General features: G+C 39.4%; 1 protein-coding gene and 1 long non-coding RNA gene across 4 annotated transcripts in view; one reads left to right on the top strand and one right to left on the bottom strand.

Moving 5' to 3' along the window:
* The window catches only part of LOC103548059 (uncharacterized), a 64,200-nt gene extending 53,208 nt beyond the window's left edge, over window positions 1–10,992 (top strand). For both annotated transcript variants that reach the window (XR_011543358.1, XR_544153.2), the window contains 2 exons: window positions 4,707–4,795; window positions 8,210–10,992. This is a non-coding gene — a long non-coding RNA (uncharacterized lncRNA). The remainder of the gene's footprint in view (window positions 1–4,706; window positions 4,796–8,209) is intronic.
* A 12,558-nt stretch (window positions 10,993–23,550) lies between these two features.
* The window catches only part of KCNB2 (potassium voltage-gated channel subfamily B member 2), a 366,511-nt gene continuing 363,303 nt past the window's right edge, over window positions 23,551–26,758 (bottom strand). For both annotated transcript variants that reach the window (XM_070631508.1, XM_008515620.2), the window contains exon 3: window positions 23,551–25,946. In XM_070631508.1, coding sequence (XP_070487609.1) covers window positions 23,790–25,946 — 2,157 coding nt within the window. In that variant the 3' untranslated portion in view covers window positions 23,551–23,789. The remainder of the gene's footprint in view (window positions 25,947–26,758) is intronic.

A 26,758-nucleotide genomic window follows, 5' to 3' on the forward strand; every position in this document is an offset into this window, starting at 1 on the left:
GTAACCTATTTTATGTAGTGGAGAAACATTTGATAAAACTGTTTTCTATGAGAACATGGAAGGAAAAGGTACCTAATAAACCCAAAGCATTGGGCAACGTTTCAAGGTAGAATGTTGATGGCAAGAACTGGTTGTAACAGCCACATTTGGTAATGTGCTACAAGAAACAGATGAGCTCAGAGAAGAACAAACTGGTTTGCAAGCAGAATTGAGAGGGATATAGAGAACCCAGAAAATTTGAAATATGTGAGGTTGAAAAATAGAACTTTTCCCCCAAGTCTCCAAGCACTAAAAGATGAAATTGAGAAATCCTTTGATTTAGAAAGGCTTACAAGATGCCATCTCAGTGCAGTAACCAAATTAAAGATGTGGCCATCATACCTATTCTGTTAAGATTTTTGAAAGTTCTTTTTGGCAAGACAAAATGGCTCTAGAAAGCAGACTAAGGGCATGGTTCCATAAAAGCTTAATACTCCCGAAGTACCTGAACTTAGGGAGAGATGCATGTTTCAAAGAAAATTCTTAGAGTTGACTGGAGTCAAATGTATTTAAAAAATTTTTTTGAGAGGGGACTGCTGCTATATGTGTCACCAGCCTAAAAGAGACTGTGATTATTCAAGATGTAAAAAGACCCTTGGGGAAGTTCTACTTCTGGGATGACTATATATGCAGTTCCACAGGCCCACTCAAGTGGTGGAAACTACTTAAAAATAACACTTAAAGTTTCTGGAAATTGTCCGTGTAGTCAATGAAGAAACATTTATTAAAGACAATCTACAAAAAGCTGGTAAGAACAAGGACAGTCTGTGATGTTTGAGACATTATATGTTCCCTCCTTCCTTTCTCACTCAGTTCAGCTTGATGGAAGCTCCACTCCAGCCAAGAATACGGGACTCCTTCTCCCCTCAGCTCCCAGTCATGCTCATCATATCTTGCTAAGAGGGGCACACTGCCAGCATTTCTCATCCCCTTTGACTCCAAATTGAATAGGCTAAATTCTTGGTGAGCAGGGCTGAGAGGCCTGGGGTTCCCTTCTTCTCCCGAGCTCCTATCCATAGGATGGAGGCTCTACCCCAGGTGAGGCAGCTCTCAGGTCTCTCACAGGGCAGAGATTCCACAGCAGGAGAGGCAAGTGAAGAAGACAAGAGACTACCACCCCCCCAGTGCCCAGAGTAGTGGCTCAGAGAGTTTGCTTCGGGGGAGAGGCAGTCCATAAGAAGAAAGAGCTCCAAAGTTCCCCCTAAAGAAACTGACTTTATCTGAAATGGAATGAAGGGGAGTTCAAGTGTAAGGGTGCTCTACAAAATAATAGTTGCTCTTAATTAAGAACTATAAGCTAAACCACTGGTCAGTTAATTCACCAGAATTAACCAGAGAAAGAAACAGTGAAGCAGAACCCTACTGGAGTTGGAACAAACCTCAAAAATTACCCTTGCTTGATAAACGATAATGTACACCCAAAATTACATAACATTATAAACCATTATAATCCCAATAAAATTAATTGGGAAAAAAAAGGAAATCATCACACACAAAAATTACCCTTGGTTGAACTTGATTGGATTAGACTGCTGAGCGATTTATGTCCCAGGGCATTGCTGGAAACAACAGAGCAATCAACTGATAACTAGTGGAGCCTCACTGAGTGGTGTAATAACAGATGAAGCAGACAGATTAACAGAGAGATCAGAGATTATTAAAATAACCTAGCTAAGTCACTAAACAAATAAATAAGAAAAATACAACCCAAACAAGCCCCATAAAGTGGGGAGGGAAATCATATCCAGAGTTGCTACAGCATTTATTACCCAAAATGTCCAGTTTTCAGGAAAAAAACTATAAGACATGCAAAGAAAAAGAAACATATGACATAGGAAAAAAAGCAAGCAATAGAAACTATCCCTAAGAGGGACCAAATTTCAGATTTAATAGACAAGGCTTCAAAGTACCATTATAAGTATGTTCAAAGGACTAAAGGAAGCCCTTTTTAAAGAAGAAAAGGAAGGTATGAAGATAATGTCTCATCAAATAGAGAATACCAATAAAGAGATAAAATAGGATAGAAAGAAGCAAAAGAAAATTCTGGAGTTGAAAAGTACAATAATCAAAATGAAAAATTCATTAGAGAGCTTCAACACTTGATTTGAACTGACAGAACAATCAGTGACCTTGAAGATACGTTGATAGAGATTGTGGAAGCCAAAGAAAGAAAGAAAAAAGGGCAAAGAAAAATGAAGAGAGTCTCAGAGAAATAAGGGACACCCACCTTTAAGTGCACCAACTACATGCAATAAGAGCACTAGAAAGAGAGGAAAGAGAAAGGTCCAGAAAAAACATTTGAAGAAATAATGGCTGAAATCTTCCCATATTTGATGAAAATCTTTAATCTACATATATGCAAAGCTCAATAAGACCCAAGTAGGATAAATACAAAGAGATCCACAAACAGACACATCATAGTAAAAGCACTGAAAGCCAAAGACAAGGAGAAAATCTTGAAAGCAGCAAGAGAAATGTCACTTTTAAGGGAAACCCCACTAAGATTAACAGCTGACTTGTTATCAGAAACAATGGTAGCTGGAGGCAATGAGATATCGTACTCACAGAGCTCAAAGAAAAAATATCTATTACCCAAGAATCCTTTGCTAGCAAAGCTATATTTCAAAACTGAAAGTAAAATAAAGACATTCCCAGATAAATAAAAACTGAGAAAATTTGTTGCCAGCAGACATGCCTTACAAGAAATGCTAAAGGAAGTTCTTCAGGCTGAAAGCAAATGAATCCAGACAGAAATTCTAATACAGACGAAAAAACAAAGAACACTGATAAAGCTAATTGTGTAATTATAAAAGACAGTATAAATGCATATTTTCTTCTTTCTTCTATACCATATAGAAATATTTGAAATATTCAAATATTTAAAAATAACATTGCAAAGGAGGTGGATGGAAACAAATTTTATTGGAATAAGAAAATGACTAGGTGGTGATTTGAACCCACAGGAATACATGAAAAGAAGCAGAAATGGTAAATAAGGTAAATGCATAAACTTCATAAATGTATACTTGCTTACTTGCTCTCCTTTCTTTTCTCAGCTTTTTTAATAGACACAAAATTATAAAAAGTATTAATTACATCAATGTATTGTTAGGTTTTAACATATATACATCTATTTTATATTATATATAAAATATATATTTATAGATATAAATATGAAATACAAATATACATATATATAATATATAGATATAGAAATATATAAGTAAATATAATACATACATACAAATAATTGAAATAAAATATATATAAGTAAAATATATAAATATAATTCTGTATTTATAAATGTTAATATAAAAATATATAGCATATGTATTATAAAATAGCACAAAAACTAAGAAGAGCTAATAGAGTTATATGAGAGTTCCTATATCTCACTGAAATTAAATTAGTATAACTTGGAAGTAGATTCTCATAAATTAAGATGTATATTATAATCCCTAGATCAATCACTAAGAAAATAACTCAGAAATATACAACAAAAAAATCAGTAGAGAAATTAAAATGTTACTTTGGAAAATATTCACTCAGTGCAAAAGAAAGCAGTTAAGGGGGAACAGAGGAACAAAAATGACATGAGACATATAGAAAACAAAAGTTAAATGGTAGACATAAATCCAGCTATGTCAATAACCACAGTAAATGTGAATGGATTAACCAACGCAATCTAAAGGCAGAGATTCTTCATATTCTTCAATGCTCTCTACAGATATGGCTAAGGAAATGGAAAACAAGGATTTCTCAGGGAAGGGAGCCATGAGTCATGGAGAACAGGAGACTGGAGAGCTATAGAGAGCTATGCCCGGGGAGGAGGACCAGAGCCTAATCAAATAATGTATCCTTTCTCTAGAGTAGAGAGAACTTGCAAAAATTGCCCAAAAGGATTTCCAGATTTTTAGGGACCAGCAATTGCTATATGCCTACAATTCTTTCCTTTTCGCATGACAGTGCTTAATGCAGTTATGCTCTCCCTGTTCTGCTACTCTGTGATGGATGTGCAGGGCGGATAGCTTGCTTCATAGTTCATAGCCTCCAGATCAAGTAGAGCTGCAGCTGGACCTGCTGTACATCATGAGATTATGGACCTGACACAATGATTGGTTTTGACTTTTGGAATATCTTGGTGAGAGGGTGAGTATATTTTTCCTGCTGGATAAGAATGACTCATTTGTGACCGAGAGGAAGAACTCTGGTAGATGGTGTTTTTGGTTCATAATTCTTCTTTTCCTCCTTTCCTTTGCCATGATTTCGCCTTAAATGGAGTATATCTTCCTTCTCAACTGATTTTTGGTGTGGTCATGTGACTGCCTTCACCAATGGTATGTTAACAAATACAATGTATGACATGTCCAGCCTGAGGCTTTAAATATACTTGCAGAGTCTGGCTAGCCCTCTTTCACTTCTGCCATGCACCAAGAGAATAATAAGCCCTGGGTAGCCACTAGTCCCAGGATGAGATAGATGTGGGTCCAGTCTAAATCTAGAACCATTTCCTGAGTCATAGCCACCCCAATTCTCCTGTGGATACGTGAGTGAAAAAACATAAATAATATTTGTAATTTTAGCCACTAAGATGTTTGCGGGTGTTTCACAACATTACTGCAGTCCTGGTGGTGGTACTGAGGCTAGTAATCACTATATTCACTCAGGTCCTGGCGGATCTCATTGTGCATCCAGACCCTAACTTTGACACCAAGAGGAAGTTGCTGAACAAGAGGCTGCTCCACTCTCTGCTCAGGTGTGTGTATGGGAACCAAAGGTGGGGTGGACCAGGACCAGCTGCTTCAGTGCTGGCCAGTGGAGGCCACGACTAGCTAGGTCAAAGGACTGTGCTGTCTGTGGGATGGGAGATGCTACCTAAGCAAGAAACTGTGGAGGAAGTTGCAGAAGTGGCATTTTCAAAAACAAGTTGTAGGACAGTAGGAAAAAAAACCTTTTATAAACTGGAAATAATACTAATGAACTTTTTTATCAACCCCAATAGAGAAAAAACTGAATTAATATCTGTACTCTCCATAGAAAATATTACAAAATCATCATATGAAGAGGTGTTCAAAGATTATGTAGACTAAGGTGTAGAAAGAAGATATTCTAGAGGTGTATCAGGCAGTTAGCTAATAATAAAGCATGACGCTAATTTTGTAATGTTCTGGTATTTGTCAGCATTTAACATTTGTAATTTCTTTTTGCATTCTAAAAGTACTCTCCTTTGCATACAATCTTATTTTTCTTATTATTGTTCTGAAGAGTGTCAGAAAGTTGTACAGGGATCTGAAGCCTGAAACTGAGGCAGCCTTATTTAGTGATGAGGGGAGAGCCTAGAGCTGCCAGGGTCCCATGACATGTCTATGGATGAAGCCGACCCCATAGAAGGCCGGGCATCTGGGTTCTTGGTCATTGAGAGCATTGGGTTCAGTGGCTGGAATCATGAAACAGGCCACACTTGAAGTTATTTGTGACACTGGAGTCTTCAACTTCTGAGCCAATAGATTCCTTTTATTCTTCAAGCTAATGTGAGCTTTTTCTTTTTTGTCACTTGTACTACAAAGTGTCCAAATGGAAACAACAGAGCACAATGCATATAAGATGCAATTCTCTAAAACATCATTTATTCTTTTCATTCTTCTCGGGTCTTGTTTGGTTCTAGTTCAGACCCTTATTTCTTATCTAAATTAAGAAAATAGTACTCCTGCTTCCAAACCTCAGTTTCTAAGCCTCAATTTCCATACCATCAAGTGCGGGTAGCAGGAGCACGTTCCTCCCCGTACGGTTATTATGATGATTACGTAAGATTAGGCATGGAAAGCACGTAGCAGATTCTTCAGTGCATAGCAAGTGCTCAGTGACTTTTTCCCTCTTGAGTTTCTCCCTCGTTTGCTTTAATGTCTTATTTGCTTCACAACAGATCACGTCATTCTCTTCCTCAAGGAATCTTCTTTCTTTGAGTAAAGGTGGCGTTTCTTAGCAAGACTCTCAAGGTCCTATATCCCATAGCCTCAAGCCTCAAGCCACTTTATACCTTCGTGCATTCTGTGAGATGTTTACTGTTTCCAAAACACACCAGGCACTTTCCTGTTGTTAATCAAGGTGTCCTTCAAACTGGGTGCTTTCCTTTTCTTTCTTGATTTCTCAAAGACCCATTAGCGCATATGTTGCTTCCTTTTTGAAGCCATCTGAGATCTCCATATCTCATTTCTATGTCCCCAGCAGTGTCTGCTTGCACTTCCGTCCCAGTATTTATTTTACTTTGCCTCTTTTTATACTTCATAATTTACGGGATGTCTTCCTACTTGGCTCTAGGCTCCTTCGGGGCAGAGCTTGCTTCTGTTTCGCCTATGTTTTTCCCACAAGACCTTGCATGGTGAAAGGAGCCCAGCTTGGTATGACTCCTTTAAGACATCAGCCCTTTGAAGTACCTCTTAAAGAGTGACATCCTGGTTCCCACCCATTTTAATAGTCTTAGATTCTGAACCATTAGCCGTGACTTCCTAAGGGCTATTCTGCTCTCATATTTCTGGGATATCAACTTTTCCTTCTCTTTTTTTCCATCCTCATCTTGCTCTTTGGATAAAGTCACTTTTTCATTCAATAAATATTTACTGAGCACATTTCAGCTGCTGAAACTACAGAGATGAACAGGTAGATTAATCTCTGCCTACGTGAGGTGTTTATGCTGGTTGAGGTGGGGTGGTGGGAGTGGCAAACAAGCAATAAACAAATAAATGAAAACATTTCAGAGTATGACAAACTCTGAGGGAAATAAATCAGGGAGATGTGCTAGAAAACAAGGTAGTCAGATGTCAGGACTGGAGTGGTGACTAAGGCTCTGTCTTCAATGGTGAATGGGCTTCTCTAGCACCCTGGAGCTGCCTCGGGGGATGCTCTTCCCAACAGGTCAGGTCCTGCATCCCCATCTTGGCACCATATCCGGTGATGTGACCACCATACATGGGGCCACAGAAAGGCTTGTGTCCTTGAAGTGGAAGCATCCATTTAATATATTTGGCATTTAGCTGGGAATTACATAGAGACTCATGGTTTGCTAGACTTTCTTTTCCTTTGTGATTTTTCCAAAATGCCATGCAAACGAAAAAAAGGAAGAAATAAAAACTTAAAATTCTATCAATGAAAAGAAAGAAAACTTCGTATCTTTTCTCTTGCTGTTGCTTGATTCAATAATGATCTTGATAATTTGTAAATTGTTTTTCCCCCTTCTCCTCTCTCTTGTGCCCCATTTCTTTCTACCATTTCAGCTGGCATGAGCTTTGTTCTTTTCCAAAATTAGTCAACGAAAATTGGAATTCTAATTTATTTTGGAAGATCTATGTCACCCTTACTCTGGGTAATGGTGGGAGTGGGGACCAGGAGCCTAACAGGTTGGATTTCACCCTGTAGATATCCTTTCTTTATTTAAGAATAGATGAACCCAAATGGTCCTATGTAAGAGCATGTAAACGTTGGATTGCCATTATTTAAAGATGAGAAATACAATGGGATTTTCTTATTTAAAACTCTTTGAGAAATGACATCATAGTAAGCATTACAAGGCAATTTATTGATAAAATCAGGTGCAACATAAGTTATATTTTTCTGAATTGTATTTAGAAAAAAACTTGAATTCTTAAAATAGAAAAAGGCTATCTAATGTTATTCATTGTTTTTCTTTTTTAAATCACTGAGATTTCAGAATCAGTTTGTTTCTACAAGTAATAAATGTTCAAGAAATGACGCTCATCCTAAAATAAGGCATTTCAGCACAATTCATTTATTCTTACAAGTTATAATGATTCATTTGTGTGAGTTTCCAGGACTTTACTATGCATCATGCATGGCTAGCACGCACTTTGAGATATTTTTGAGAGTAATCCTCTAAACAATACTTATGCTTCAGCACAAAATGTAGATAGATAATTAATAGAAGTTTAAAAATATGTCTTTGCAAATTGCTTGTCTCCCCTCCTTTACTAATTTGTCTTCTGTGCTAAGTGGATGTGGAGACAATTTAACGAATACAATTTACCACAGACTTTAGCAAAAAATAAATTTGATTCTGGAGCACCACAAATGATAGAATCTCAGAAACGAAAAGGACACCGAAAGGTCATGTGGTTCGTCCTTCTTCATTCAGACAGGTTTGCACTTCTCGTTACAGCTGAGTGAGAATCTATCCTAATTCTGAAGACATCCTGGGAAGAGGACCTCACCAGCTCTCTCGTTATTGCTAATGGGAAACATCCATCACTTGGTGGAAAATTCGTCTGAAGGACATCTAATTTCCTCATAGCATTGGAGTTTATTCCTATTTCCTTCAAATGAGTCTTCAGTGACGACCACATAAAATTTCTGTTAGCCAACCATTTTAAAGAAACGGGATTAAAGGAGGTAGAGTGTATAAGGTCTTAGAACAAGATCTGGCACCTAAAAGGATCTCTAAGTATGTGAGCTGCTGTAATAATAACAATCATGATCATCATTGCAGAGGGAGATATCAGGGTCTTTGTCTGTCTGCTGATAAAGGAATATCAAGTAATTTCGGGATTAGCAGCTCTGACTGCCTGGGGGTGGTTGGTTTGGGTGTCGTACCCTGAGGCTTCATGCCTGCTCCGTGGGCAGGAATGCATGCTTAGTGGCTGAGATGGGTGAGCGCAGGGGGCCATGGAAGGGACAGCTGCACTTGTGCCAGCTGTTTGCTATCCAGTGATGCTGACTGCAAGCTCTTGGGGAGCAGGGACCCCATTTTGTTAGCCTTGAGTCCCTAGTACTTAGCACAGTGCCAAGCACAGAAAGACACAATATATATTGAATCCTTAAATATTGACTATTATAAAAATCACTCCACAAAATATTTATGTTATCGTATGAATGTTATTCCTGTCTCCCAGTATGGTATTATAATTTAAAAAAATTTGTCCTCGAACATATTGCTGTTTCTCAGTCGGCCCCCTCTTTTTCCTCTTTTGTGTTTTTTTTTCTTTGGCCAGAGAGGTCCTGGTGAGTCTCCTCTGAAGGTGCTTTCAGTTCATCCAGGCTCTTTGTGAGAGAGAGAGGCCAGAATTAAACCCTGCGTCTTGTTACAACCTTGAGCATTGTGACGCATTCTGACATTTTGTGCTCTGTGCTGACGCTTCCTGGTACCACGCTGGCTTCGTCTCTATGTGAGGAATGACTAAGTTCAAGGTCATGTGAGGTGTCGCAATGTCTGAGACAATAGGATCGGAGGCTTCCGTACAAAATTTCACCCTGACTGGGGTTGTTGACCACTTTGTAAAGGGAGCTGTGAAAGTTCTTGCTGGGTGCCTTCATGATCTTTAGCTCTTAGAAGGCTGTCAGAGCAGCCATAAAGGTTGAGAAATGAAAACCCTGGGGCTGGACTAAGGAATTGCTCACTTTAAGCTCCAGCACTGTCTCTGCTGTTCTGCAGCTGCCTGAGTCACGCTGCTAAACCCATCTGTTTACATGAGGTTGAAGAAGGGAAAAGGTGGAGAAGAGAGGGAAGAACATCTTTTAAAAAACTCTCTTAGAGTGGATGCCGTGCTATCATTCTTCCTCCCACCTCCATCTTTTTTGTGGCCCAAATCACGCACTGTAGGATTTATTTTTCTAGGGCCGAGGGTGGAGGGTGAATAGGGTGGACTGGAGCAGAAAGAGGGGACCATATCCAAGGGGTGAGAATTTTGCATCCAACCAGGTCAATAGTGGGAAGGAGTCGAGGGCTGCTTTCATTCCGTTTCTCTTGGGTTGGGTGGATTTCTAGGAATCGGTGACCGCTCTCCTGACTCCTCCAGTTATTTTCTCTCTTAGTCTATCTCCTGACCTTTCAGAACAAGAGGGCTTGCAAAACGGAGTGTGGTGGATAGAATGGAGAGGCTTATGTGGGAGATGCTTTCTATGTCCCTACGTGGCTAGATCGCCCTTACCCTGGGGGCTGCCAACCTCTGGGACGACCAGAGAATCCTCTGGAGCTTTCGACTGGAATGGCTGCTCCTGGTGGTACAGTTCGGCCCAGACAATGTAGGTCCAGCAGGCTTTTGGAGCTCCCTCTTTCCGCGTCTCTGGCTTTGGACCTAGAGCATTAGCTTGGAGCACACGAGCTCTTACGGACCAAGTGAGCAGTGAGCACTCTTGTCTAAGTCTCAGAATCCAGCACTGAATTTCGCTACATCACCTGCCCCAACTTTGTCCATAAAAGTGCATCCTTTCTGTGCTTCCCTCTCTTTTAAATGAAATGACAGCCAGGATGGGGCCCTCTTGCTTTAGGAGGATGCATGGTGGTGTCTGAGCTAGGAAGGCAGAGGGAGTGAATGGAGGAAAGTGTCATCAAGCCCAAGGCCAACCCATTCTTGTCACTTCCTTCGCCTCTCTCCTCAGCACAGGAGTTGCGTGTAGAGAGATCAGGCACTCTGTAGTCACAGCTGTGTGGGGCCACAAATACACTGGCAATACTTCACCCAATACTTGTAGTCATCTCTTGTTAATTTAACTCAGGCAAGTGTCCTTGGCATTAAGAACAGGGAAATGTTGTTATGGAGAGTTGCAATTTCTCAGAAGGTATCATCCTTGAAACTTTCACACTATTAAACAAAAGTTTTTAAGGTAAAGACTGAAACGTACATCCCCAGCACTCTATTAGCAAACAAAATGGGAAAATTTTCTCTGATGGAAAGGCAGCCTAGCAAAGCAAGAGCCAACACTGGCTTAAATGGTCAAATGTCCAAACTCTGTAGCTAGGCTGCCTGGGTTCAATTCCTGGCTTTACTGGCTGTGTGACCTTGGCCAAGCTACTTAACTTCTCTGTGCCTCTATTTCCTCTTCTGTTAAATGGGGGTGATGATAACACTGGTGTCATGAGGATTAAATGAGCAAGTATATGTATAGGACTTGGCACATGTTAAGTGCTATATAAGAGTTTGTTAAATAAATAAGCTTCTCTCCTCACCATCTGTTAACCTCTTGCCTTGGCGAGCCTGACTCAATTGGCAGTCCTACCATTTGCCTCCCTGGTCAGGCAGGACTGGCTATATGACTTGTGGGGCCTAAACCAAAATGAAAATACAGTGTACCTTGCTGAAAAGTTATTAAGAATTTCAAGATGGTGACAGCAGGGCATTAAATGAAGTGTGGGGCTCTTCTAAGTGGCTGCACTTCTGTGCAACTGCACAGGTTGCATACCCATGAAGCTAGCCCTGGGGCCAGGAGGTAAGACTTAATTTACCCAATAAAGACTGTCCTGAATTGGTTTGAGGAATGGCAGTGAGTGACTATCTCAAACTTCTTTGACAATCTCATCCCAGAGTTTTGGCAGTGTGGTTTGCATTGAATTTTTAAAAAACATAAACCAGGTGATATATATCCATACACTGTCTAAGAGGAGTCACTTGAAAAGGAGAGTACTTTGAATGGCAATGGATCCCACTTTGATTTTTCTCCAGACTTAGCAGTTTTACCCTACACTTCTTCCGAAAGCTACCAGCCTCAACAGTCGGTCATGGGGTATCAAGAAACCATGGATTGTTGGGTGGCGGGCACGGATGCCATGCTGAATGCAGACTGGCTTCATGCAGAAAACGGAAATGACACAGATGATTCATTTACACATTTATTTTTTTTTTATCTTGCTTATTTTACCAGACTGAAATGGAGAACAATGCCAGCAATTTTATAGACATTTTGACATAAAGTAAACAAGTATTTTGATGTTGGACAATTGTACAGACTACTACATGCATATAAGTACGCTGACTGGTGCAGAAATATTGAGTTGATCAGCAAAACTACTAATACAAAATCACATTTCTTTTTATGGAGTTAAAATGCAGCAGATATGGGAACATTGATACAAACACCATTAAATGGGAGAGAAAGGCATTGTATTAATGGTGCGGGATGGAGAGCTGAACAAACACAAGTACGCTACATCGTATCTTCTTTACAAAACTAAAATCAAAACATTTTGTTTGCGAGTATAATGAAATAAAGCATGTTGAGGCAGATGAATGAGACTAGACAAGACTTACCGCTTACATATAAGCTTTAGCTTCTACTGAGGATTTGTCTTAAAAGTATTTCAACGTAGTATAAGATGAAATGCTAATACTATTATGTGTATGGACAGGACAGCATAATCCAACTGAGAAATCGTAAAGAATAAAATACTGATTGTGCTTCTTTCCCCTGCATCATTCAGAGAGTTCACAGGGTAGCATGAAAACTCTCTAAAACATTGAAGTTAATACAAGTAAATGATGCGTCATGCGACTGTATCTATAAATCTAATACCACGTGTAACAGAAATATGAAATCGTATTACTTAATGTATATAGCATTTTAAGAACTACGAATCTAACTTTTAATTTCTGATACTCTATATTCCCTAGGTTTTAAAAATAGTTTTGAGTGTTTTTAATCTGGGAGATGTTAAGGACTTGATAGAAATGATTAAAATCTCTACAACTTGAGAAAAAAAGAATAGGTTGTGTATCAACCTCTTTTATAGGGAAATCATGGTAATTCTTCCCAGCAAGGCTTTCCATGTGTGTTAATTACTGACAGTTTTATAGTTTCACCGTAAGTTTTCATAAAATTACTTTGTGAATCTTCACAGAGTTGTCCTGAGTTTAACAATAACAGTATAATTCTAACCTTAAACATGAAATTCATGAGTTTTGGGAGTCAGACGGATTTGTTTTGAATAATATATGACTCTCGTTAACCAAAAGAGCAGTAGAGAATTCAGGCTCCTGCTCCTGATGCTGAACACACTCACGCCCACACGCACACACACAGACACAAACGGCCTTCCCAAAAGCCAATCAATGTTTCAAAAAAATGTACATTAAATGTACAAAAGAGGTACCAAAACTGTACATTCAAAAAAATGTACAGTTTCTCCCGTTTAACTCATTTGGAGATTTGCCTTTCTCTACCAGCTTTTCTTTTTTTCTTTCTCCTCCTTCTGTCTTCATCGCCTCATCTCCTCTTGCCCCCTCTCTACCCTTCCTCCCCACTAAGATGCTGGCCTTTGAAAGACCAAAATGAAAATAACGTATATTCTTGACTACTGACTATCGCTAGACAGGTCACTTCTGAGGAATGTACACCCTTTGAGTAGCAAAAAGAGCTAATGTCGGACAGGTAAGCATTCACCACAATATCCTCTTTTTATTCTACACACAATAGTGGTGAAAGAAACCATTTAAGGCAAATCTACACTGGCCATGGAAAATAATTTAAGCAATTACCTGGGCAAATCAGTAGCTATTTCTCTTTAGTTTGTCAGTAGGCAACACTTTTTAAACTGAATTACTTGACATATTTAGGCTAAGTAGATACGATGTAGAGATTTTTACTACAAGCCTGAAAAAGACAGTCAAAAAATACTACTTCAGTATTTATGGTAAAGAACGCACAGACCGAAATGATCCAAACAATGAACCATTTGAACTAAAGGCATTATTGCACTGCCTCAGATCTTTTCTGGGCTAGACGATAAGTAAGCAGTTGACAGTCACTTGTACATAACGCTGTAACATAGCGTGTTGACAGTAAGATGAGAGAGTCACCCTGGCAGCTTGTAAATGCCGCAGACATGGGCAGTCAGTGTTGAGTTTTTACACAAGCTACATAGAGACAGGTAATACATACATTTCGTGAGCTGGTTAGGCAGCATAATGCTTTATCTGAGTATTATTTAATCAGCTAGGAACTTTATTTTTTGAGAAAACAGGTAGGAATACAGTATTCATTAGGCTATAACTAAATAGTAACAAGATCTAGACTGTCATGCAATTATGCTTTAGAACATGGATTATTTTTTAAAGCATCACAGTAAGCTGATGGAAACCCCAAACTAAGTCATGTGTTACACTAACGTTCTCATAGTATTACTAAGCAAAAAACAAACAAATCAAAAAAGAAAAAAACCAAAAAAGCCTTCATTAAAATCAAAGTATTATGTTCAGTTTACCAGTGATAGATCCCAGATATTCTGAAGGTGAAATTTTAGCGTATCTTGGAAATTCCCTCGCAGATTCAACGATCTTCTCAAAGTCAGTCTGTCTGTAATATCAGAGTTAGTTGCACCCCCCCGTTTCCACAGTGACCACTCGGATTTGGTTGGAGGAGTTGCTTTTTGACAGTGTAAGGACTCTACAGTGAGCTGCATTCATTATATGCAGCCTTTGGTCATCCTCCAGCTCTGACGCTCCTGTACGACATAAGGGCTCGGTCTAAATTTTTGTAACCTGGCATTTTAAATAAATTGAAACAGAAAGTGAGCCTCCTCCTCTGTTACCTTTCTTGGTCAATAAGATTTTAACATTAACAAAAAAAGTAAAACAAAAAGTCTCTGGTGAACCCTGATGATAATGTATACTTTGGATTGTAAAAAACAAAATTTAGAACTTTTTGAACACTTGAAAGCTCTTATCCTCACTTTATAGTTTATTCTGGCAAATAGCCAATTATGGTAAATCTGGAACCAAATTTGGTTATGAATTACTTTATGAAATATATCGTTAGGTTTACAAATATTTAAAGCATAAAGATGGTACAGTATGTTGAATATTCGCAAGATGACTAAGTTTGTTTAATTTTGTGATAAGGACGGTGTAAAAGACTCTTTAGATAGATAATATATCTAAAGTCTTAGTAATTGTAAGAAGCTGATTTTTCTCTAGAAGAAAGTGACGTTTGTCTATTAAATGTTAAAAATGTAAGGCTGTTAGGTAAGAAAACAAAACAAAACTGCATTACCTAAATTTTCATAACGTGTTATTTGTTCAAATAATGTCAACCTCTCTTTAAAGCCACATGAGGTGGAGACACATATATTTACACACATGCATGTGTGTATAATTTAGAAAATAAAATGCTCTCTATTTTAAGATAGCAGGAAGGGAAAACCTACATTTATACTCACACGCACGTTTAAAATTTTGACTGTTTCGGAAGCCACAGAAGAACTTTAGAAGACTAAGTCATAGCACACAAATGTGAGCTGAAAGATTGTTTTGCAATACTTTTTAAAAGAAAACGAAGACCGCCTATTGTCGAGCATTGCGGGAGGTGCTTTACTATATGGCACCTCATTTAATTTATAACAGTCTTTTAAAAAAAAACTCATAGTTATAGTAAAATGAGAAATATTAATTTCAAATGACCACCTAAGGATATTTCTAAATAAAAGAACATTAAAAGAAATCCTTACCCAAATATGAATCATTTCTAACTTGATGTACAGCAAAGTATAATTTTTCAATATGGCCTTCTCTCCATCCCTAGTATCTTTTGCTAAAGTTTTGTTTCAACTGCTCTTATAGTTTGGGCCAAGAACCGTATAAAAACTACCAGAGTAAGATCAGTTTCCCCTGATGGAAATGTTTGTTACCATTGAAAATGATGAAATGGTAACACTGATACTTTCCTTTTTGTAAACTGTCCTGAAAACAGACTCACTAATTGGTTATGCACAGAAACTTAGCGGAAAGTTTGCACTTAGGATGCTATCTTGTGGTAAATTAGTGAGTTGGGCCCCACCTTTCTCATTAACTTAAGTATTACCTTTGAAGTTCTTAAAAGACTTAAAATTATTGTTCTTTTGTTAAGAGTGGGAGAAAACATCGTGTCGTTGCCTTGTTGGTCAAACCATATGATCACACCATGTGGAGACAGTTCTCTGTCCTCAGGCTTCTCTAAGTTTTCTGACCACCCGGACACTCTTGACCTCCTATCACTCTTGGCTTTGGGCTTCAAGTTGCTATTGCTAATGGCTCATTTGGTCCTGCCCCTGACTTGATATCTAAAGTCCTGCCATCAGGCAGACCCTAAGAAAGGACTGCTGGTGGGCACTGCAGACAGGAGAGGAAGGAAAAATCTGGATGAGCGGGATCTGAGATTTGATCAAAAGAATCGCTTTCCAAACCAGGGTAGTGAAACTTGAGAAGAAGGTGGAAGGGACTTCCACAAATGGTTTCCATTGTGCCCCGGGGCACAGTAGGTGATGTTAATAAGTTGTCCAATAACTTTCCCCTTTAAAGACGTTCTGCCACTTACCCTCACTTCTCCAAACAAAAGCAAGCAAGTAACACAAGCGACAATATAAAAAAGAAAAGCTTTCGGATTGAAAGCAAGGTGCTAAGAGCAGACGTAGTCATTATGCAGTTAAATGAAAGCTTATTAAAAATGCTTCAGTGTGCTAATGGTACCTTATATTTGCTTAATAAACCTTTTTTATACATTCAGTGTTGAATTTTTAATGGTATAATATCATACCTCTTTAAAATTGCATAAGTTTGAAACTTGGCTGTTGTATGACAAATCTAGTGTTTTGTAAGCTGCAGATTTTCCTGTCTTTGAATTTGAACTAAATAGGAAGATTTTCCCAGTTCTTTAGAGAGATTTTCATAGTATATAAAGACTCATCAATTCTGGCAATAGCATTTTTGGGGGTAAGTAATTTGGGTAATATTAGTATATATTACTCTCTGTGTATTTGTTTTCTTTACAAAAATCCTCCTAATTTCAATTAAACATTATGATGTGAGTACAGTTTGCAGGTTAAAATCATAGTCTACCACATATGCTGCAAATAAGAATGTTACAAGCATCTTGGTTTAAAGACGGCAGAAATCTGGCTGTAATAGAATTTCTGGCCAGAACCCACAGATGTCTCTTGGGAGTTTAGAAATCATCTGTTTTGTGGCCAGAGTCAGTTCAGGGGCATTTCGGGTTCTACTTGTAATCTTCAGGTAGAATGGAAACTACGAGTTTTGGAGTCAGTCAACCCAATATCTTTGTCTTCACAGGTCCGTGAATCTTAGAAAAACCACTGAGTTCTCGTTAGCTTCCCACGAACAGTAGAGAGGTCCAAGTAGCACTCTCTGTGTATCCAGAGCACAGACTAGGACACTCCTAACTACTCAGCTAACCTTGTGATTTTGTTTTGATTTGGAGGCAGTGGTGGGAATGTTCTGAAAGAGCTGTGCAAAGAGTAGCAAATTTTATCAGATATTTTGGAGTAAGAAAAAGAAAACTGAGAAATGATCACTGAAAAAGATGTCTGGGACGTAGCTGTGATTTTGGCCATATGCATGCATAATGGAAGGTAGGAAATGGTTGAGAACTTTCTTTCAATCTTTGTTACCACATCCTTTCTAGGCAAATAGAATTCCGCTTTCTCTCAGGTTGACCACTAGAGGGCACTCAACAAGGAGAATAAAAAGCAGGCTGGCCGGGCTCAGGACATTGTTTCTGAGCCTGTGCGTTTCTCTCTGATCTGTTAGCACTATTCTGTGTCTGTTTCCCTGAGTCTTGAATTTGAAAGTCTATTTTTATTGTCTGGTATGCCATCTCAAATTCGTTTTAGGCTGAAATGGAGCAAAAATAACCAAAAGTAAAACTATTCAGCCATATCGTTTGCCAGCATTGCCCGGTGGATGGGAGATAAGGGGCACAACCCAGATTGGCATTATTTTCATCAGATTAGCAGGCTGTGATGGCTTCTATAGCAGCATACGGGCTAGGATTAAAAACAAAATCAAATGAAACACTTACTGGAGTATAAAAATAGTTACTTTTAATGTCATTTTTGCTGGAATCATATTTCCTTTGGCAGAAGAGGGCAATATCTACACTGAAATAAATTGTCACGTGATTTCACACAGCTATTATAATTTTAAGCATAGATGCTTAGAAATCTAATGGGGTGGTCATTCAGATTCTAGAGTAAGGAATGAAAGAAATAACTTGAGTCTGAGGAAAAATAAAAGTGGGGTATAAAAATTCTCAGACAACAAATGCAAACATTCTGCTGAGCTATTTCCAGCTTACCTATGGGACTCAGCTTCACTTGGGAATATAACCTCTTTAAATATGAACCCTCTGGTCGACTAGTAAAATCGAGGGAATGAACTGAACATAAATTAATTTCTGGCACATGGTAGACAATCAGTGTTTGTTGAACGACATTTTTTATCACAGCAATCTGGAAGTATCTGTTAGATGATAAGAAATAATGTCTTCAGGAAAGAAATTAAAGTTGGAATTATGTTCTCAATTGTAAATTTCATGTCAATGTCTAAATTTTATATAAGTATATTCATAGACCTAATATAAATTTCTCTGCTTAAAAACATATGTAATCTACTCACAGATTTCAGAGACTTCCCTTCCTTTTATTTGTACTTGTATCTTTTGCTGGCCTTGTGTTGTCTTATTATTAAAGGGAATCATCACCTTCCTTTATTTATATGTATATTTATAGGTTAAAACCCTTTTAGACTTAACAAGGAGGAGATTATTCATTAACGGCAATGATAAGTAAGGATTTATGCAATTAAATTAAGCTGTTTTAGAAAGGCAAGTAGAAGAAATGATTTTGAAATCACTCAAAGATAGCATTATATAGCATTATATTACAGTAAGCACTAACTTCAATAATATAGAATGTTTACCAAGATTTCAGAGTTGGGGTGTTTCTTCTTTCTTATTAGGGAAGGGCCTTTGAAAGTTTCCATTTTTTATGTAGATTTTGTACAGTCTCCTTTTTCTTTTTTTTTTTTCTTTTTGGGTTAGGACAGTGGCAGTTGAAAAATACTCAATATATTTTCGAATTCACATGGACCTAGTGAATATATCCCTTGAGTTAAGCTAAATAATTTTCTTTCTTTTTTTTCTTGAGGAAGATTAGCGCTGAGCTAACATCTACTGCCAATCCTCCTCTTTTTCCTGAGGAAGACTGGCCCTGAGCTAACATCTGTGCCTATCTTCCTCTATTTTATATGTGGAATGCCAGCCACAGCATGGCTCGACAAGCGATGCATAGGTCTGCGCCCAGGATCCAAACCCCAGGCCGCCGAAGCGGAATGTGCAAACTTACTGCTGCATCACTGAGCTGGCCCCTAGTTAAGCTAAATAATTTTTGAATATTGAATTTTAAATATCCTCCTCTTAGAAATTCAGAGGACTAAACAGGGACTAGTGATAGTGCTAAAATGCTGCCTCTAGTCAATAGGAAGTAAGAAAAACAATTAAAATGTTTTGTTTTTCATCACATAACCATCAACACACTATTAAAATACAAAACTTGTTATAGACTTTTTCACTGGTATCACATTTTGCTCTAGTTATCAGTGACAGACTATTATTAGCTATTTTGACAAGCAACATATCTAATTGAAAAATTATTTTTCAATTTATCAGATAAGGAAGATAACATATCACCTCCTTCATCAGATTAACAACGTATTATCTCAATCATAAATCTAAACTGTGATTCAAAAATAATTATGACCAGACTTTCATTTATACCATCCATCTATTTCTTAGGAAAACAGTTTGTTGGGAAAGCATTTCACTTGTTCCTGTTCAATGCTTCCCTGGTTTGATGATTAAGTGATTTTTCCATACTCAGAAGACATTTTTCTGTAACCCAAAGGGTCCTCGGCCTGGTTTTAAATGGGCCAGGCAGGAAGCTCCGTGAGGCTGGGGCTGCACCCTGGCACCAAGCACAATGCCCTCTATAGAATTTAGGGGTGCTTATCTAGTATTTAGGGGTGCATATCTAGTAGTTAGTAATATAGGGTGCTCACCTAGTATTTGTTGACTGGAAGGACAGTAAATGACAACCAAATTCAATTAGACAATATTTTTGAACTTAGACTAGAAGTAGTTCTAAAGTTCTACTGGTTTTTGTTTCAGAAAATCAAGTGGCTCCCTTCAGCCCTCTGCTTGATGCGTATGTCCTGTTACATCATGAGCTATGTCTTTTCTTTAACCCAAGGATGTGTCTATTATGACCAGAATTCTAAACTGGCAAACGTATGTGCTAAAGATGGTCAATGGCGTTTATCTTCAGTCATTACCATTTGACACGATCCGCTGCTGCTTCAGACAAACTGCGTGACTATAAATGCACCTCAGTTTTGTTTACATAATTGTGAATATTAATAGAAAGAAAAAACCCTAACTCAACATACTGTGGTATATTGGGGATGCTGGACTTGAAGCCAGACCACGTGGATGAGGCCAGGTTCTCCTCTTCACCAGTAACCTGTGTGAACTTGAGCAAAACACATAACCTCTCTGGTCCTTTACTGATAAATAACTCCTAGTGCAGAAGGCTCTTGTGAGGATTAAGTGCAAAAACAAACTGTAAAGTACTCTACACACATAAGGCTTTTCTTTTTTTTTTTCCTATTCAAATGCCAAGAGAAAATAGTTGAATCATTGACTTTCCTCCGCCTTTATCTACATGAGCGTGAGACTGTTTTGACAAGAAATTAGTGGGAACAGATTCTTGGCACATATCGTCCTTGTTACCAAATCTAGTCATATCAGGATAATGCTTGATCTAAACACTTGCTTCAGAGCAGTTGGTTGTGCCAGAGTGGAGAAATTTCCAGTGGAAATGTTTAGAGACTAATTAGATCAACTCCAGGGACCCACTTAGTATGCCACTGTTGTATTTGTGATCCAACCAAGACATTTATCCATACACCCATTTCTATCCTTTGTGATGGATCTCAGCCTTTTGAGCTAAAACAATCTTGTGGCAATTTGCACTGGTTGTTAAGATAGCCAGAAGAATGAAATGAACCATTCCTGAGATTGTGTTATTTCGAGTTCATTCAAAGTCTTTACTCATCGATGTTTGTCCTGGTCACTGAGCTCGGTGACGATGCATACGCTCTCCCAGCAGCAGAAACCGCCAGCGTCCCGTGAACCCTCTGGTCGACTAGTAAAATCGAGGGAATGAACTGAACATAAATTAATTTCTGGCACATGGTAGACAATCAGTGTTTGTTGAACGACATTTTTTATCACAGCAATCTGCCATCCACGCAGTGCTTCTCAAACTGGGGATATATTTTTCAGGGTGTACAAAAGAGGTATTTAAATTTTAAGAATATCAATTTTACTAGTTGATAAGTAATATAAAACATCATTTGTTTTATACTGAAACATATGTTATGGAGTAAAATGCAGCATTTACATGAATTTTTAATGTAAAACATAAGACTTCAAAAGAACTCTGTGCTTGGTATATTCCCAGACCATTCTAGGCATACACTTTCATTCTCTGCCTTAGGAGCCGTTCACTGCAAAGGTTTAGGAGGGGCTGCAGAAGTGCATTCTGGGAGTCCTCAGTTCCCAAACTGTGAAACACCAAAATCAAACTTTTTTTAGAAGAGTACTTTATTTTTTTCCTAGCTGAAGTCTTTTGGCTCAGAGGGACTAAGAAGAATTGAAGGTTAAGCTTTCTATAGTATGTTCTTGAAAATTCTTTAACACTTAAGAAAGATTAAAGGGGAAAACATTTTTAGGGGGAATGCTTGCAAGGTGGAATGTCTAGAATTCCTTATCTAGGTAAGGTTTCTAATATTAAGTATTCTGGAGCAGAGTTCTCAGTAGAAGGCCTAAGGGGCACACGAAGGGTGGGCGTTAGAGAACCGTCAAGGCAATAAAACAAGTCCATTTGTGCAGACAGATAAATAAATTAAAAAAAATACAACAATATAGAGACTTTATGAAAGTAATTGCTTCATAAGACTATATAGAGAAAATGATTTTCATAACTTATTTGCTATTCATCTAACAGCAGACATACCTGTTTGACTTGAAAAACTATATATAGAAAATTCAAACACTCCAGGTTTACAAAAACTGATCAACATTTAGTTTTAGACACTGAACTAAGTATGAGGAATGTAAATATCAATGATTAATGACTATAAACTCTTAAAGGTTATGTTCTGAAACAAACATGAAAACCATTAAGAAAGTCTAAGCACAGTGAAAAAGAAATGTTTAAAATTATTCTTCATAGTAGGGCTCCTTGGATTTCAACTAAGATCAAAACTTGTTATCTTATCTGAGATATAATGACCAGATTCTGTTGATAAAGCAATGTTATTTCTTAAAGTCTTAAGTTAGATTCTAAATATTTGGGTTGTCTTTTTCCAGTGCTTTTTTAAAAACGGAATAAAATTTAGGATAGCTTTTTCTTTAAACAAAAAGTTGTGCTTTAAATTTGGCCCAGAATTTTCCCAACTATTTCCCTGAACTACACACACACACACACACACACACACACACGTGCGCGGGTGCACAAAATGCATTCTGCTGAGGCAAAACTTGGACATTCCTGAGAGACTAAGGAATCATATTAATTTGAAGGCTTGAGAGAGCTTAGAAATAATTTTGTCTTGGTTTTTATTGGGGCAAAACTGAGACCAAGAGAGGTTTTTGAGGCTCGTCCAAGATCACACATCCAGTAGTTGCCTATCTGGAGCCAGAGCTTTGACTTCCTGTGAAACAAAGTAGATTCAAATGACCTGGGTTCTAGTATAGACTTCACCAACAGGGCAACCACCAGCAAGTGCCTTAACTCCTTCGGATCCACAGTTCTTGGTAGAAAATGCTGGAAGTGACTTTCAACAAAGGTAGCCCTGAACACCCCTTGGGGATGCTGGAAACGTGAGGGGGTGTGTCTAGTTGCTGCAACTACTGGAGTGTGCTACTGGCACCTGTGCCACTCCCCAGGTGGCAGTGTTCCCTCCCCCCACTGGGAAAGACTGGGTGACCCATTACCAGGCCAGGGCTCATTTTACGGTAACTCATTTCTGAACCCAACTCCATCTATGAGAGGGGTGGCAGTCTCACTTATATAGCTCTGCTTTTAATTTGTCAAAAGTCACTTTTTGGAATTCCCATTGTGCCATATCTGCATTCTATCTTTAGATCTTTAGATAGAAAGGTTAAGTTGGACACAAGTGGAAAATACAGTCATCTTTAGATGGCCAACATACAATTTTCTTTTAAAAAAAGAACTGATTTCCAAATGTGGAGTGTTATTTAAAAAAAAGTTTCGTTGCATGATATAATCTTTTAAATAGTTTCAGGTTTTTAAGAAATGCATTTCTATAATAGGCTATGGCATGATATATAATTGATTGGCAAAATTTCAAGCTTAAATTCCAAATTTTTTGATATCTGGTCATTAAATCTTGCCTATTTTTATGATTTATAAATAAAACCACAAATGCCACAACTAAGCAGAAGCAAAAAACAAAAACGCACCCTATGAATTCTATCACAAGTAAATGAAAATACTGTATTCCTTTAAACAAATGTACTTATAAGAGCTTTATAACCCAAAGCAAGATATGTGAGATGGTTCAAGAAGAGGTTGCAATTTTGCAACAAGAAGTCCGCACAGCTCCTCCAGGCAGTAGCTATGAAGGAAGTACCTGTGTCTCAGAAACTGGTTTCCATACGTTCTTGACACTTTTGCATCCCAGGCCCCATTATTTACAAAGTTATGCATTTTGCAAGCTCAAAGCACCTTGCTCCTCATAATTATGAATGCATGCAATGACATCTCGTCCTTTCATGTGCAAATTCTAAAATTCATTGTAACAGAAAAGTTAAAAGTTGAAAATCTGTCTACAATTTGAAAGAAAAGGATCAAAAATGTCAGACATTGCAGAATACTGGTTCCTAATAGAACTCTCTTTATTTGTTTACGTTCCTCAGTCATTTTTGTGTGTTTGTTACAAAATGCAGTCAGTCTTGACTCTTTATTTAAACAGTACTTAAACTAAACTGTTCATGCCATGCAAAAATAACATTTTATGCACTTTTTTGGGGGGCTTCCCATGTTTTAGTTCACAGGCATCTTAAACCGCATTTTTAAGAACCAAGTTTTTTTTTTTTTTTATTGCTTTTGTAACTAGTCACATGCTGGTTTCACGTGTGGGACAATAACCTGTGTCTCCTGGGTTGGAATGAATTTCTGGGGCAAACAAGTGGTTCTCCATCTTGCACCCTTCTTGACTATTGTCCTTTTTCACTTCAGCCACAGCATGGTAAATGTCTTGCCTACAGTTGTGACTCGTGTCCTGGGGGGAGGAAGAGCACACAGAGGCCTCTTCTCTTAGAGGGTCTCTTCCGTCACTAGGTTTATCTGCAAAGCAGTTTGGGCTGGAGTCCGCCTGCTTGTCCTGCCTTGCCCCTTGGAGCTCTAAGAAGTCATCGTCTTCACCAGTGTCTATTTCCGTGAAACTCCTCCTCTCTCTGGATGAGAAAGGAAAGAGTTTCTGCTTGGGAAACCGAGCGGGGAGCCCTTTGGAAGGTCCCTGACAATGTGCCGAAACCTCAGCGCCCAGCAAGGGTCTGTCTCCCTGGGGGGGCGTTTCTTCTAAGAGGATGGTACTGATGAGCGGCGGGGCGGTGAGTGAAAAGTCAGCGGTGGTGACTGGCAGGGGTCTGGCTGTGCTGGGCGGGGTTTGTGGCGCACTGCCTCTGTTTTCCTTGAAGTTCACTTTGAGCGATCTGGACTTGAGTGGGTTGCTGCCTTTCAGGGAGCTCTTAGGGCTGTCGGAGGCATTGTCAGACTGCAAGGGGCCGTGGAGGCCACTTTGGGAACCGCTGGCCTCGAGGTTCACAGTTATGTCGATTGGAGTGTATTCCAGGGTGGCATCCTTGGCCGCGGGCCCTTTCTCTCTGGTTAGTGTTAGAAATGGGGGGCCCCTGGCTCTTTGGTGCTCTTCAGTCCCTGTGAGGTCGGGTGGGAACTTCATCTGCAAGTGAGAAGCGGAGGGCGGCGGCAGGGGCGATCTCTCGGTCTCCGTGAAGTCGGTGGCACAGCTGGTGAAGCTGTCGATGCTCGAGGTGCTCTTCATGTCCACGATGACCTCGGTCTGCGCCACGGCCAGCTGCTCCTGCGGGCAGACCACTTCTTCCATTTCTATCTCTTCTTCATAGGCAGATGGCCTCTCGGGCTGTTCCTGGCAGTCCGGGTTCTGGGGAGGGTGAGGCTGTGTCTTGGTGATTTCATTGTACAGCATCTCCAGCTTCTGGGCACTCAGATGCTGTGGGCTGGAGGAGGAAGTGTTGTTCAGCTGCTCGTGAGAGTCTTTTTGGCTAACTTCCTGGTACTTATTCTCGTAAGACTTGTTGGAGCTTGTTTCTGACAGAGCCTTCCTGGCCCACTTCCACCGGCTTGGAGAGACGTGATTATCATCCGCCGAGTCCTTTGTATTGGCTGTCTCTCCTGCCTTCTCCACAGCCACATCTATCAGTTCCATACTTCGAGCGAAGGCGTCTTTTAGGTTCATAGAAACGATGCTTCCATTCCTTTTGGCCCGCTCAAGAGCCTCTCTTCTTTTAATTGCCTTCTCCTGGCGTTTCTGCTCCTTGTAAAACTCAGAAAAATTGTTCACAATGATTGGGATGGGAAGGGCAATGACCAGGACCCCAGCAATACAACAGAGGCCTCCCACAATTTTCCCTAATAATGTTTTTGGATAAATGTCCCCATAGCCTACTGTGGTCATGGTGATGGTAGCCCACCAAAACGATGCCGGGATACTGGTGAACTTGGTTGCGTCTTCATCCTTCTCGGCAAAAAATACCAGGCTGGAAAATATCATTATCCCCATGGCCAAAAACAATATCAACAAGCCCAGTTCATTGTAACTCCGTCGGAGGGTGAAACCCAGAGACTGCAGGCCTGTCGAATGTCTGGCGAGCTTCAGGATCCTGAGGATCCTCATGATTCGGAAGATCTGAACCACCCGTCTCACGTTCTGGAACTGCAGCACGCTCTTGTTGGACTCTGTGAGGAAAATGGTGACATAATATGGCAAGATGGCCAGCAGATCAATGACGTTTAGTGGGCCTTTAAAGAACTTCCATTTATTTGGTGAGGATAGGAACCGTAAAAGGTACTCCATGGTAAACCAAGCAATACAGACAGCCTCCACATGTGCTAATTGGGGGTTGTCGTTGGGTTGCCCAAATTCGTCCATTTCCTGCAGCTCCGGGAGAGTGTTGAGAGAGAGAGCGATGGTGGAGAGTACGATGAACAGGATAGACACGATGGCCAAGATCTGGAAAAGAGAAGAAGGTCCGAGTTAGCACATCCTCTTAGTTGCTCAGGCAACTAGGAGACAGATGGAGTCACCATTCTTTACATGGTATGGATTCCTCAAGAGGTTCCAAGAAGGTAACTTTACAACCTAAAATTCCCTAACACAAATACATTCACTTTTTGAGTTCATTTCACTTAGAAGCTTAATGTAGGAAGCATTTAAATTCCAGGGCCTAAGCAATTTGGAAAAAATCCCTCTCTCCCCTCCACCCACCTTGTTCTTAGGCACATTTGTGTGAGTACCAACCATTTGGAATAATTTTGGGGGAGTACTCATCTCTCCTCTCTTGGTCATATGTAATTTCTCTCTCTTCACCACCTGGTTTGTGTTTCTTTAGTGAATCACCGATCCACGCTACATAAGCTAGAAGCAATTCAGGATTTCTAGAAGTCTTACTCTACAACTAAAAACATGAATGCAGACCTACACTCAGGACAACAACGCTCCTCACAGACCAAGCATCATGTGGGAAAGGAAGATTATGAGCTAACTTTGTTTGGTCAAGGAAGGTTTCATAAAGAAGAGCTTGAAGATCCTCCATGATGATCTTGGTGCAGGGCAGACATTTTAGGCAGAAGAATAGCAGTATGGTGTCTGATGTGGAAAGAAAGAGGAAAAGGGGCCTGGCCCCATGGCCGAGTGGTTAAGTTTGTGCGCTCCGCTTTGGTGGTTCAGGGTTCTCAGGTTCAGATGCTGGGCACGGACATGGCACTGCTCATTGAGCCATGCTGAGGCGGTGTCCCACAGAGCACAGCCAGAAGGATGTACAA

This window comes from Equus przewalskii, chromosome 8 (genome assembly GCF_037783145.1).
Source record: "Equus przewalskii isolate Varuska chromosome 8, EquPr2, whole genome shotgun sequence".
Lineage (NCBI taxonomy): Eukaryota > Metazoa > Chordata > Mammalia > Perissodactyla > Equidae > Equus > Equus przewalskii.